This window comes from Alligator sinensis, unplaced genomic scaffold (assembly GCF_000455745.1).
Source record: "Alligator sinensis unplaced genomic scaffold, ASM45574v1 scaffold21_1, whole genome shotgun sequence".
In the NCBI taxonomy this organism is placed as follows: Eukaryota; Metazoa; Chordata; order Crocodylia; family Alligatoridae; genus Alligator; species Alligator sinensis.
This window is the reverse complement of record NW_005842445.1, coordinates 517,895-529,463: the sequence shown is the minus strand read 5'-3', so window position 1 is coordinate 529,463 and position 11,569 is coordinate 517,895. Positions and strand designations below refer to the sequence as shown.

Genomic DNA, 11,569 nt, shown 5'->3' with positions numbered 1-11,569 from the left:
GAGCCCCCAAGGTTTGGAATAGACTGCTGCCAGAGGCAGTTCAAGCACCTACTTTGAAAGCCTTCAAGAGACATTTGGATGTCTATCTTGCTGGGATCCTATGACCCCTGCTGACTTCCTGCCTTTTGGGCAGGGGGCTGGAGTCAATGATCTTCTGAGGTCCCTTCCAGCCCTAATGTCTATGAATCTATGAAAAAAATAGTTTTAAGCCCATAAGTGGCTTCCATTTTTTAATAGTGCAGTTTACCGGAGAAGCTCCTGTGATCTTGTTCTCTGGCAGTTAGCACATACAGTGCTAGTAAATAGATAAAAATCATGACTAGGATTTATAGGTGGATATTTCAGGAAAGATGGGATTGTTTCAGGAGACTGAGCACAATGGCTTTACCAAAAATCAGACCAGTAATATAGGGGCATTTACATAAAAAGCAGCAAAAATGACGAGCCACTTCCTGTAAACCCTGGATAATTATTTTAGCATTGTGTTTGTCTAGGAGGGTCCTCATTCCCAAATCTGCACTGGAAAATTTGAGCTCCAATTTATGACTGGGAGTCAGCATGTTGTCCCTCTCACCCAGAATGCACGTAGTGGTTTAGTGTCAGTACGTAGCATCCTGGGATAAAATGCTGCATGGTTACACCAACATAATGCTGTGCTGCATGACCCTGATTCTTTGTGAGTGGAGTACCTTGAACCAGCGCACAAGTAGCAGTGTGCACTCAACATTAGTTTGACTATATCAGTATTCTTCAGGAAGTATAAGCTGCACTGATGGAATTTGTGTGTGTGTAGAGCTTACCCCAATGTGGGCTGAATCTGAAGCATGCTAGGGCAGGTGAACTCAGAGTATCTGCTTCCCTGTGCAGGCAGCTGGACAGTGGGAGAAGGCTTGGTCCCCTAGCAAGCTGGTTAGCTAAGATGGGGATGGGACGTCACAAGCCATCTGTCATTTAGCAGGCCTCCCTTGCAGTGAGCAGGCAGCAGGAGGACAGGTATGACTCAGTCAGTGGGGTGTATCTGAGTTGGATGTTGCCAGTGATTTCAGCTGCCTAGATTTCCAATTGCACAGTTTGAAATGCTTCATGCTGTCTCGTGGTCCAAGTGGGAGTTTAGCACTTCCTGAAAATCTGGTCTCAGGAAGGTGCTTCACCGAGCAACAGAGGCACTCAAAATCACCTGTCATGCTTTAACATCAGGGCTGTGGTTCCTCTTGTCAGTTGGAGCTGGTTGGGAATTTTCCATTTAAAAGATTGTCAGTGAAAGCCATCAATTTGTTGAAATTGAAACTTCTGTGGGCTTGATTGTGCCCATTTCGAGGCACAAGGCTGAGATTTCTGCTCAGAACCCCAGAGGAAGTTTCCCCCTCCCCAGCAGAGCCTAAAGCCTGATGAGAGGGGGAAACCTGGCTTGATGTCTTTGCTTTTCCTGATTCATGCCAGGGTCTTTTTGGCCACAGTCTTCCACATCCCACTGTGTGCACTGCCAGGCTGCTAGTAGGTATTCTACACTGAGGAACTTGTTGTCTGAACTGCTGGGCCTGGCCTGCTGTGTATATCAGTGGAGGAAAATGTATTTGGCAGGCATGCTACAAATTAGACTCACATCCTCCCCCAATGCCACTCCAATCCCTTTTCCATGCCTGCTGCCCTGCTTTCTGCTTAGTGCTGTACAGGTTTCCCTGGATTTATGTGGGTTCTTTATATGCAAATTCACTTTTATGCGATGAGCATATTTAGACCCGTAATTCATTATATGCAAGGTAAATTCACTCTTATGCAATCAGCATAGATGTCCCCACACCCAAGCAGATAAGTCTGCGGGGGGAGGGGAAAGGACCATGGCCCCAGTCACTCCAGCCCCAGCTGCAGTGGTGCTGGGAGCAGCCGACACCAGCTGCCTGCACCAGGGCACGGCGCAGCCCAGGAGCAGAGGTGAGTGAGGACAGGCAGAGCATGGTACAGCCCAGCAGGCAGCTGGCATTGGCCGCTCCCAGGGCGTTGGGGTCTTGGCCTCTCCCAGGGCCATTGCAGCTGGGGCTGGGGTGAGTGCCACTCTGTTCCCTCTGCTTTGCTGCCCTGTGCAGCCCCAGGAGTGGCACCCCTCCCCCTGCCCCTTCCCTAGTCCCAGCTGCACTCTCTCCCCCCTCCCCTCACCTCCATAGGAACCTATCCCTATTTGTTACATTGTAAAGTGGGTTTACCTTATGTGAGTATGATTTATGCGCCGTTCTCCAGGAACACATGTACAGAATAAATCGAGGGAAACCTGTATATGCCATTATTCTGCCTGTTCCCTTCCCAATCTGTCACGTACCCCACACAGCGGCTGCCTTTGTCACTTGTGGCTCCCATACCGATGATGCATGCTGCACATTGGCCACCCCTGCTGTATATCAGTCAGTTGTCACTACAGGGGGGGTCTCCCACATCCCTGAGGAATTCTATAATCACTGCAGAGTCCAGCTCTTCTTGTTTTTCTCTCTCTCTTGCTGGAGCTGCCATCCTAAATGCTCATTGGATCAGAAACCAAAAGGGTGAGACCTGAGGGAGGACAGATGCGGTTGAATGGGGAGGTATGTGATTCTGCTGTGGAGCCAAAAGGGAAGACGGTTGTGTGGTCTCACCCTGCACAATGCCAGCTATCAAAAGCACCATGAGATCGTTGGACCCCCTGCACTAAAGGGCGTTCCCAAGGCACTGGCTGAGAGGACTGCATCAAACAAACGTAAAGCAAACATTCTTTATAAGTGTTAACAACAGATGGGGGGAGGGATATTCTGCATCTATTAAAGGGGTGTGGCAGTCTCTACTAGGCCTGTGCAAATAGGGAAGTATTCAATTTGGATTTGGCGGATTCAGAGGACGGCGATTCGACTCAGAGATTTGAATCACTGTCTCCATTCAATTTGGCCGGATCAGAATTGGAGATTCGGCGCTGATTCAGAGAGAAGAGTGTGGTTCATTCTTAATTCAGGTTAACCATGAGAACACAACAACCCAGGTTTTAACTTGCATTTTAGGCTTGAGGCAGCCCCCTATTCTCTTATTGCCTTGAATGTGCCATATGTTGTCTGATACTTTAACCTGAGTAATTTTCCATTTCTTTGCAGTGAAGGGTTAGTGATGGGGCAGGCTTTGGTTTCTAAGGGAACTCTCTTGGGCAGATTCTCCACTGATCTGCACCTGGCACATCTGTGTTCATCCAATGTCAAGCATTGCTAGTCAGATCTGCTGCTGGTATCTTATTCTGCTTGCTTTGCACCAAGGTTGCAGAGTGCTGGACAGCAGATCACTGCATTTAAAACCTGCCTGAAAGGCTAATGCTTCCTTTCTTATTAATATAACCTGATTTCCTTTGTCTTATAGGATGGCCTTCCATCATGTTAGCAGTGTTGAAATTCAGTGGCTGGAACCCTGAATCAAAGGTAGATAGGGCCTGCTTCTGTGGGGCGTAACAGCTGAGCATAGCACACGTAAGGCCTCCTTCAAGTATGGGCAGGGCAGCAGGGCTGCTGTGGTATGTTGATGCAGTTCCAGAGAGCATGAGTTTTGAGTGTTGTTCTGGACTGGTACTGAGGGCTACCCCCATATGGCCCAGCACTGAATGAGTACCTGGTCATTCAGCTAGAGAGTCAAAGGTGGACAGAAATTAAGCTGGCCCCTTTTAAGAGCTGAGGCATGGATGGCTTACCCTAGTGGTTAGGGCCAGAGAACAAACCTAGAAGACTTTGCAGGCAATATCATGTACTAAGCAAGGAGAGGCCAGGAGTTCCCAGGAAAGGGAAGTGAACCAGAGACAGGAACTGGGATAGCAGAGGTCAGATAAATCACCTTCATGCCAACCAAGGGGTCAAGAGCCAGAGCCAGATACCATGCCACATTTAATAGCCAAGGGTCAGTAACTGGGGAGTAAGCAGAGGCAGGAAACAGAGACAAAACAAGGAGGCAGCCAGGCACCAAGCACTACTAAAAGCTTGCAAAGCGCTGAGCAACCAGTAGGCTTCTGGTTCATGCTGGGCTTATCTCCTGGAGCTTGGTCATCTCTGGGCAATCAGGCCCTGCTGGATCTATCAGGGGTGGAACTGCTGCCATACCAGGGGTGAAGGCCCTTAGCCCTATCCACCACATCACTCCCTTGCGGGCCTTACCCCTGCTAGCCAGAAAAACCACCTAAGCTCGGGCCTTGGACGTGGCCGAGGGTCAAACACACAAACCCTGACCCAAACCCATGGAAGGAAATGGAGAAAGACTCCCCTTGGCTTTGATGGGCTTTGAATCAGACACCAAGATCTACACTGCAGTTCTTTTTCAGTGCATACTTCGCCTGTAGTGCTGTAAATGTAACTCTCGACTGATAAAAACTACTGCAGCATACACTCCCATCAAATTAGTTGCACAGCACGTTTCCAACTTCAAGGATTTTTCCTGCCATAATTCTCTGCACTGCATATTACTTTTTCTCAGCAGGTTGTTTGCATTTTCATTACAAAGCTGTTGCAACTGAGCAGACGTTATTCTGTAATGCGTTTGATGTTGTGCTCTTAGCCTTAGCATTGCAACATGCCCTAAATCCTTCTCTCTCTTTCCATTATGCTACATTAATTGTCTCCCTTCCTTTTCTGCCAGCACTAACAAATTAGGATGGTTTGGGGGTTTGGCAATCTGGGTTAAAATACCAGCTCCACCATGGCCTCCCTCTGGACTTTAGGGGACTCGCTTAATTTCTTCATGCCTCTGTTCCAGGTCTCATAATTCCTTTTTAGTGCTGTGAGGATAAATTAATTAATGTACGAGGTGCTTGACTGCCAGGGGCCATATTAAATACCTTCATGTGTAAAATTGCTCCATGGGGCCAGTTCCTCTGCAAGAGGAGGAATGCTAGAAAGTCCCCAAGCAACCAGAACCTGGGGATGCCAGAGAAATGGGGTCTGTGGGGGGAGTAGGCCATGTCTCTACGTATCTCAGGGGACAGAGTGGCTCTAGGGGCTGTATTTTAATGTCCCCTCAGACTGTGAGTTTCCTGAATGAGCAGTGTCACCTCAGGCTCAGCTCCTCAGCCTAGGACAACCTTGTTAGGAGCAGTGAGGGACAAACATGCTTCTAGGATCAGGGTGGGCAAATATGGCCCTCAGGCTGGATCCAGTGAGCCAAGGGATTCTATCCAGTCTGTAGCAGGTCCTTTGGCTCTGCTCAACCCAGGAGTGGGGGGTATCCTCAGCTGCGGTACATGCACGTGGTCCCACTGCCCCCAGGTGCACGGTGGGCAGGGGTAGTGCAGTGGTTGGACTCAGCTTCCCAGCAGCCTCTGTGGCAGTGGCGCTCACACTGCCTGGCTACCACTGCCAGTCCACCCCACACCCACCACTGGGAGCACTGGACAGAGCGGACAGGCAGGGTCTCCATGGAGATAGGGCTGGGTCCCTCACGGGCAGGGTGTACTCAGCCGGGCAAATGAGATAGGGCCAGAGGTGGGCAGGGAGTGGGATGGGTGGGTGGGCTGGGGGCTGGGATTGAACAGTGGTGACAGTGTGAGCCCAGGGCAGAGCCACAATCCACTCCTTGCGCATCCCTGCTCACCTGTTGCAGGGACAGGTGGGGAGTGGGATTGAGGCTCTACCTTGGGCCCTGGCCTCATACTGTCACTGTCCCATGATCCTGGCCTCACCCACCTGTCCCACTCCTGGATGCTGCTCCCTGCCCACCTGCAGACCCATCCAATCTGCCTGACTAAGCACACCCTCCCCGCGAGGGTCCCAGGCTGGCCTCCATGGAGACCCTGCCTGCCCAGTCCATCGACTTACCTAGCAGTGGGTGCAGGGTGGGCAGCCTGGGACCAAATAGGATCAATGCTTGCCCCCACTCCAACACACTGGGTTGGGTCAGCATGCTCCCCTGCCCCCCACCGCAACTGGTTAACAGCCCTCACCCCCTGACCTCCCCCCGGCCTGCAACAGCTCACTGAAACTCCTTAAGTGGACCTCCAGCCCAAATAATTGCCCTCTGTTATTCTAGGAGGAACACAGTGGCTTTGGAGCACCGTGCAGAACGTGTGCAGGCAGCTCCTTACTGGTGAAGAAAGCTTCCACATACCAGTAAGATCTTCCCTCCATCCAAAGGTGTGTAGCAGCATAGCCTAACTGAAGAGAAAATAGGCTAGCACCAGAGAGTAACATTTTACTCTTGGTTTTTATGCCTTGCTACTTGTCTGGGAGGTGCATGAGAAATGCATCTAGGGTCATCCAAATTGTTTTCATAGGTGTCTGATTGGACTGCAGGAGGAAGGCAGGAACTGTGACCTGAGTTTGAGCATGACTATGGGTGCTGTGATTTGTACTGAACTAGAGAAATGCTGCTGTCAGTGGGTGTCAGGTGCCTCCCCTGTAGGTGGTCTGGGACCCCAAGCAATGAAGAGGGCTCACCTATAATCAGGCCCCCAAACACTGAGAAGAGTGGGAATTCAGACATCCTGTGGGCCTAATTTTTCTTGTTGGCTCCTGGAGGTACCTTCTGGCTTAGGACCTAGACACCCTGTCTCACTCTTTGGAGGCAATGAACTCTCTCAGTTAGCTCTCTAGGGAACCAGAATGCCTCACCCTCCTGGGATCAGCCTCCTAGGGCAAAGTACCTCATTTTTGGGCACTGCTCTATCTAAGTGCAGATGTCTATGGGGGCAGTATGGATCAAGCTCCAAGGCCCTGGTTTCAGAGTTGGCAGAGAACACCCACAACAAAATCTGTGGGAGCTGGTGACTGATACTCAGCACCTCTGTAAGTCAGGTCCTTAACCCTTACCCTAGGCCTGTTGCCTCTGGAGCAGGACTGTGCAGACGGAGGCATTAACTGTCTCCTGTGACATCAGCCAGGTTAGGAGGGGACTACGCTGTGGAGAGAAGCTACTGTACACCATGCCCATCCCTAGGCAAGCAGCATGCTTGCAGGGCAGCTGCTCACTTGGGAACAGGTGTAATGTGTTGGGAGACCTTTGAAAAATCTCACCTACAGTTATTAGCAAGGGGATGGCTAACCTGCAAACTGAGGCATTGCAGGACTTTTTTTTCTCTACTTTTGGTCAGTGTTGTCTTGCCTCCTTTGGTTTTCCTGGCATCTGCCAAGTTTCCATTGCCTCTGTGATACTGTAGCTGTAGAGAATAACTTCTGCTATGAAACAGAATCACAAGGTTTTGAAACTCTGAGTATGTCATGCCCTCTAATTTGGCAACAATGCTTATCACGGCCCTGGTGAGTTGGTGAGACGTCGCTTTTTTGTGTGTCTGTGAGGGCAGGGTAGCTCTGCTTGGAGGAAGGTCAGAGCCTTTTCTACATTCCCCAAACTACTGATGGTTCCAAAGAAAAGTAAATGACCCTGCCAAGTCAGCAGTCAAACCTCACACCCTCTCCCTCTCATCGCCTCACTTATCACCTGCTGTCAGAACAAGCAGTGGTCTCTTTAGTCCTGTCCCTGCTCTGTGGCAGTTTCTAACACTGACTGCTTCAGAGGAAGGGGCAGGTATGCTACTGAAGGTAGGAATGGGGATGTTTCTGATTCATCCTACTTGCATAAAGGGTGGTTTACAATCTGAAGGCTCATCCTTTTCATAATCTGTGGGCCAGCTGTTTTGTTTCTGTAATCTGTACGGCTGGGATCCTGGATGTTTTTATTATCCAAATCATCGTCTGTTCCTTACGTGAGTCCTCCTGTCCTCAGCAGGGTCACCATTTCTGTAAAACAAACTTGGCCGCCATTTCTGGATTTAGCATCGAAGGGATTTAGGTCTTTCTCAAAATGAAATGGACGGTGAAATCTTTATTCCTGCTTGGGTCCTTAATATGGCAAGAAAGGACCACAGTGGCTCTGGTCTTAGTCAAGGGTGGACAGCAGTGGCTGTACTCAAAGGGTGTCCGTGCAATTGCTAACACAAGGACCGTGGCAGGGGTATGGATGGAAAGGCAGGGGCCTGACAGGAACAGCTCGCAGCGCTGGGGAACTTGGCTGGACTGGAGGAAGTGCCAGCCCAGCTGAGTTCCCAGCCAATTGCAGTGCTGGGGAACTCAGGAAAAATAACTCCACCCTCTGCCCATTTCTGCACTGTCAGGACTGTCAGAGGAGAGAATCCAGACCTATTTGTTTTCCTTGGTTAGACTTTTAAATAGAAACTACTAGCACCAAGGAAATGTATCCTGTTTTATATGCCACCATTCTCCATTTCAGCACCATTCTGCAGTGGGATGATGGGATTTGATGGACAAGGAGGGAGTCATCTGTTCAACTTGAGAGAGTGTAATCAGACCCTTGGTATCATTGTAAAAATCGGAGGCGTGCTGAACCATCAAAGGTTTTGACTGCAGCTGTGTCTTCTCCATACTCATCCTAACCACTTGACTAAACTTCAGAATCACTCTTCCTATAAGCAGATGGAAAATGGAGCTTTAGGTCTGAACCAGGCAATGTTAAGTAAATAGTATTTCACTGTGTGAGACTATTTACAATTACCAACTTTTTTTGTACAATGCTTAAGATGTGACTGTCCTGCCTAGAGAAGCCTCTAAGTTCTTGTATGAAACACTGAAAATATTCTAAAATATTTTGGTATATAAAAGAGAAGGTCACTAAGCAACCACAGAGCCAATTAAAGGATATTAAGATGGAAAATGATACTTTAACTGGACATATCAAATGCTTGCTGTTGTTGTCAATCTGTGCGCACTTCCCTTTAATGCCAGGTTGTCCTGCTGACAGTCATCTTAGATGAGCATTTCCTCCCTGCACTGAGGCATAAGGTTTTCCTGATCACCACCAGTTTATCCTAAGGTTTTGTACTGTTGCACATCACCATAGTGTCTAAGCATCTTCTATCAACAGCAATAGCTTTGACTTCTTGGACTCCCTGGCATTTCTCTTTACAAGTTTAAATATGTTTGAGATTGGGATTTTATTTTTTCCGCTTCCTCCAGTTTATTTTTCCCACTTCTTCCAGCCTGTCTGAGTTCCCCAGCACTGTGATGGGCTGGGATAGGTGGGTAGATGGGGGAAGAGGAGGGATGGTGGTGGTGCTGTCTACAGCAGCGCTTCTCAAACTATCTGATGTGGCGGACTGGCAATTTTTTTTTCTAGTGGGCCAGGGACTGGTGCCTGATTCAGCCGGTGGCAGCAACTGCATGTAACAGCGCTATACAAATGCGCGACCGGCTGTTTCTTTCTCTTTCCTCACCTCGCACGACATGACGTCACCAGGAGTATTGGAACATACGAACTGTGGTGCTATATCAATGTTATGCTTTTGAAAATATATTTCTTTCTTTCCTGGCAACTCGCTGCAGACCGGCGACTGGTGGCTCTCCGTGGACCACCACTTTGAGAAGCACTGGTCTACAGGATAGGAGTGGGGATGGGGGAAGAGGAAAGAGCTCCAGTCTGGGGTTTACCTAGCCTGAGCTGGAGTGGGGGAGCAGGTGGATTGGAGCCCCTCTGAAGTGGGAGGGCACAATCCACCCCCACCTCAGCACAAGAACCCAACACCAGAGCTCCTTCCTCTCCCCCTTCCTTCTCCCACCCTGAGACAGCACTGGAGCTGAAAGGCGGGGCGCAGGGCTAGGGGAGAGAGGCTACAGATGCACAGCTTCTCTCCCATGGATCAGCTCCAAAGTGGAGCTTGAGTCTCCCTCCCACCCCTCTCCCCCCACCAAACAGGAAACATCTGTTGGGGTGGGGGGGTCACTGTAACTCATGGCACTTTCTGTGAAGCTCCATGAGTTACAGCAGGGAGTTGCACTTCAGTCAGCACCCTTTGTGGCTGGTTCCCATCATGCCTTAAAAAGAAAGTTTGCCACAGTGCCAAACAGCTGAATAGGGTCCTACACTCTGGAGTGTACCAGAGCCCTTCAAGACTACAATGTACTCCCATGGCTGACAGTACCAGTCATCTGATCAGCACTCCTAGCCTCAGGAGAGCATTGCAGTCTTGAAGGGCTTTGGTGTGTTTCCAAAGTTGGGAGTGCTTATCAGCTGACTGTGCCTTTACTTAAGTATCTGTCAGCAGCCTGAGATAACAGCATGTTATGAAAGGGATGCATTAGTGAATTTTCATGGACTTGAACGAGGTGGAATACAATTGCACTTAGGTGTCTAAGTCCCCTTAGGCACATAATAGGTGGAATAGATTCTGTCCCAAAAGATTTTAGCAGGTTGAGTTTTCCAAATTGTTGGCCTGATATGTGGGTCACTGTGACTACAGAAGTGTATATGCATTTTCAGAGGCAGAACCGGAGGAATTTTTGATTGCATATTTTATTTGCTCCAAAATGCAAGTTTGACTAGACCAAAACCATTGGCAAACTCATGCCAAATCTAGCAAATAGTTCCACCCTCCAAAAAAATGCAAAAACCTGAAATATTTGATATGTGCTAAATGAAGCATTTTAATTTCTTGTTTTAAAATGGCATTTCAAGATTAGACTTAGCTATTTTTGAGCTCCTTTTTAATCTTTTTCTCATTCAATAAAAGGAAGCAAAATATTTTGTTTAGCCCCTAAAATGTGTTTTCAGTTTCTTTTTGTTTTGAGCAAGAAGACCAAAGTTGCATCCATTTTTCTTCCAGGAATTTCAGTTAGCCGCGTAAAAAAGGCTCTATTTATTCTGGCTTCGGCTTGCTATCTACTCATTACCGCAACTCTTTGTTTGTCTCCAAAGAGTGCCCTGATTAGAATTTAACTTGTAGTGTAATTTAATTAAGGTCTAAAAAACACTGGTGAGACACCTTATCTGCATTCTGAGTACTGATGGGCCTAACTTTTCCACAAAGACAATGCACAGCACCTGACTCAACAAACAGCTTCACAGAATGAAAGGCTTATTAGTTTAAAGAGGGGCACAGACTGGCCCTCTGTGTTTTAAAATCCAATGCTGTGAGTACTTAGAATAGAATAAGCCATTGCCTAAGCAAATCCTTCATCTTAATATGCCAAGCCAAGAACTCCGACAACAGAAGCAGTCAATGACCAAGCCCTGTTCCCAGGGCTGTGCTCACTGTGGGCTGGAGCACAGTGAAGCTGGGTGAATGGTGTGAGGCACTCATCTGTATTCTGCACAATGCTTGGGTGCTATTGCCTCTACAGAACCCTCTTTTCCTTGGCTGTTTCTCCAGGTGCTGTGCCAGCCTTTTACTAAGAAAATACTCAGCTCTGTTGTGAGCATTTGAAGGCATTGCTTCAATAACCCAGCTGTCACTTTCACTTGATGCAGGCATCTGACAGCTGCATTCAGCATCAGATGCTAACAAGGAGGGATGTCAGAGTTCAGCCACAAAGCAAGCCACCCTTGTTCACTGCCCCAAAGGTTGGGCACCATTATCACATGGGTGGGAGTTTGCAGGGAGGGGGGAAGGTTGCAGTGGGAGATGAGTGCAGCTGGATCAGATGAATCCACTGCCCTCAGATGCTGGCTTGGCAGAGACTCATTTCTCTGTGAGAAATACAAGCAAGGAAAAGAAACCAGTGGATCTTAAGACCAAGGTCAGCAGCTGCAGGTTCCACACTGTCACAACCCAGTGATTTTGGTGCCTCGGCACGATGGA

General features: G+C 48.6%; 1 protein-coding gene across 1 annotated transcript in view; it reads left to right on the top strand.

Moving 5' to 3' along the window:
* Positions 1-2,550: 2,550 nt before the first annotated feature.
* Positions 2,551-11,569, top strand: part of LOC102379946 (cystatin-SN-like) — a 31,271-nt gene continuing 22,252 nt past the window's right edge. The window contains exons 1-2 of the mRNA XM_025212116.1: positions 2,551-2,725; positions 6,013-6,116. Coding sequence (XP_025067901.1) covers positions 2,566-2,725; positions 6,013-6,116 — 264 coding nt within the window. The 5' untranslated portion in view covers positions 2,551-2,565. The remainder of the gene's footprint in view (positions 2,726-6,012; positions 6,117-11,569) is intronic.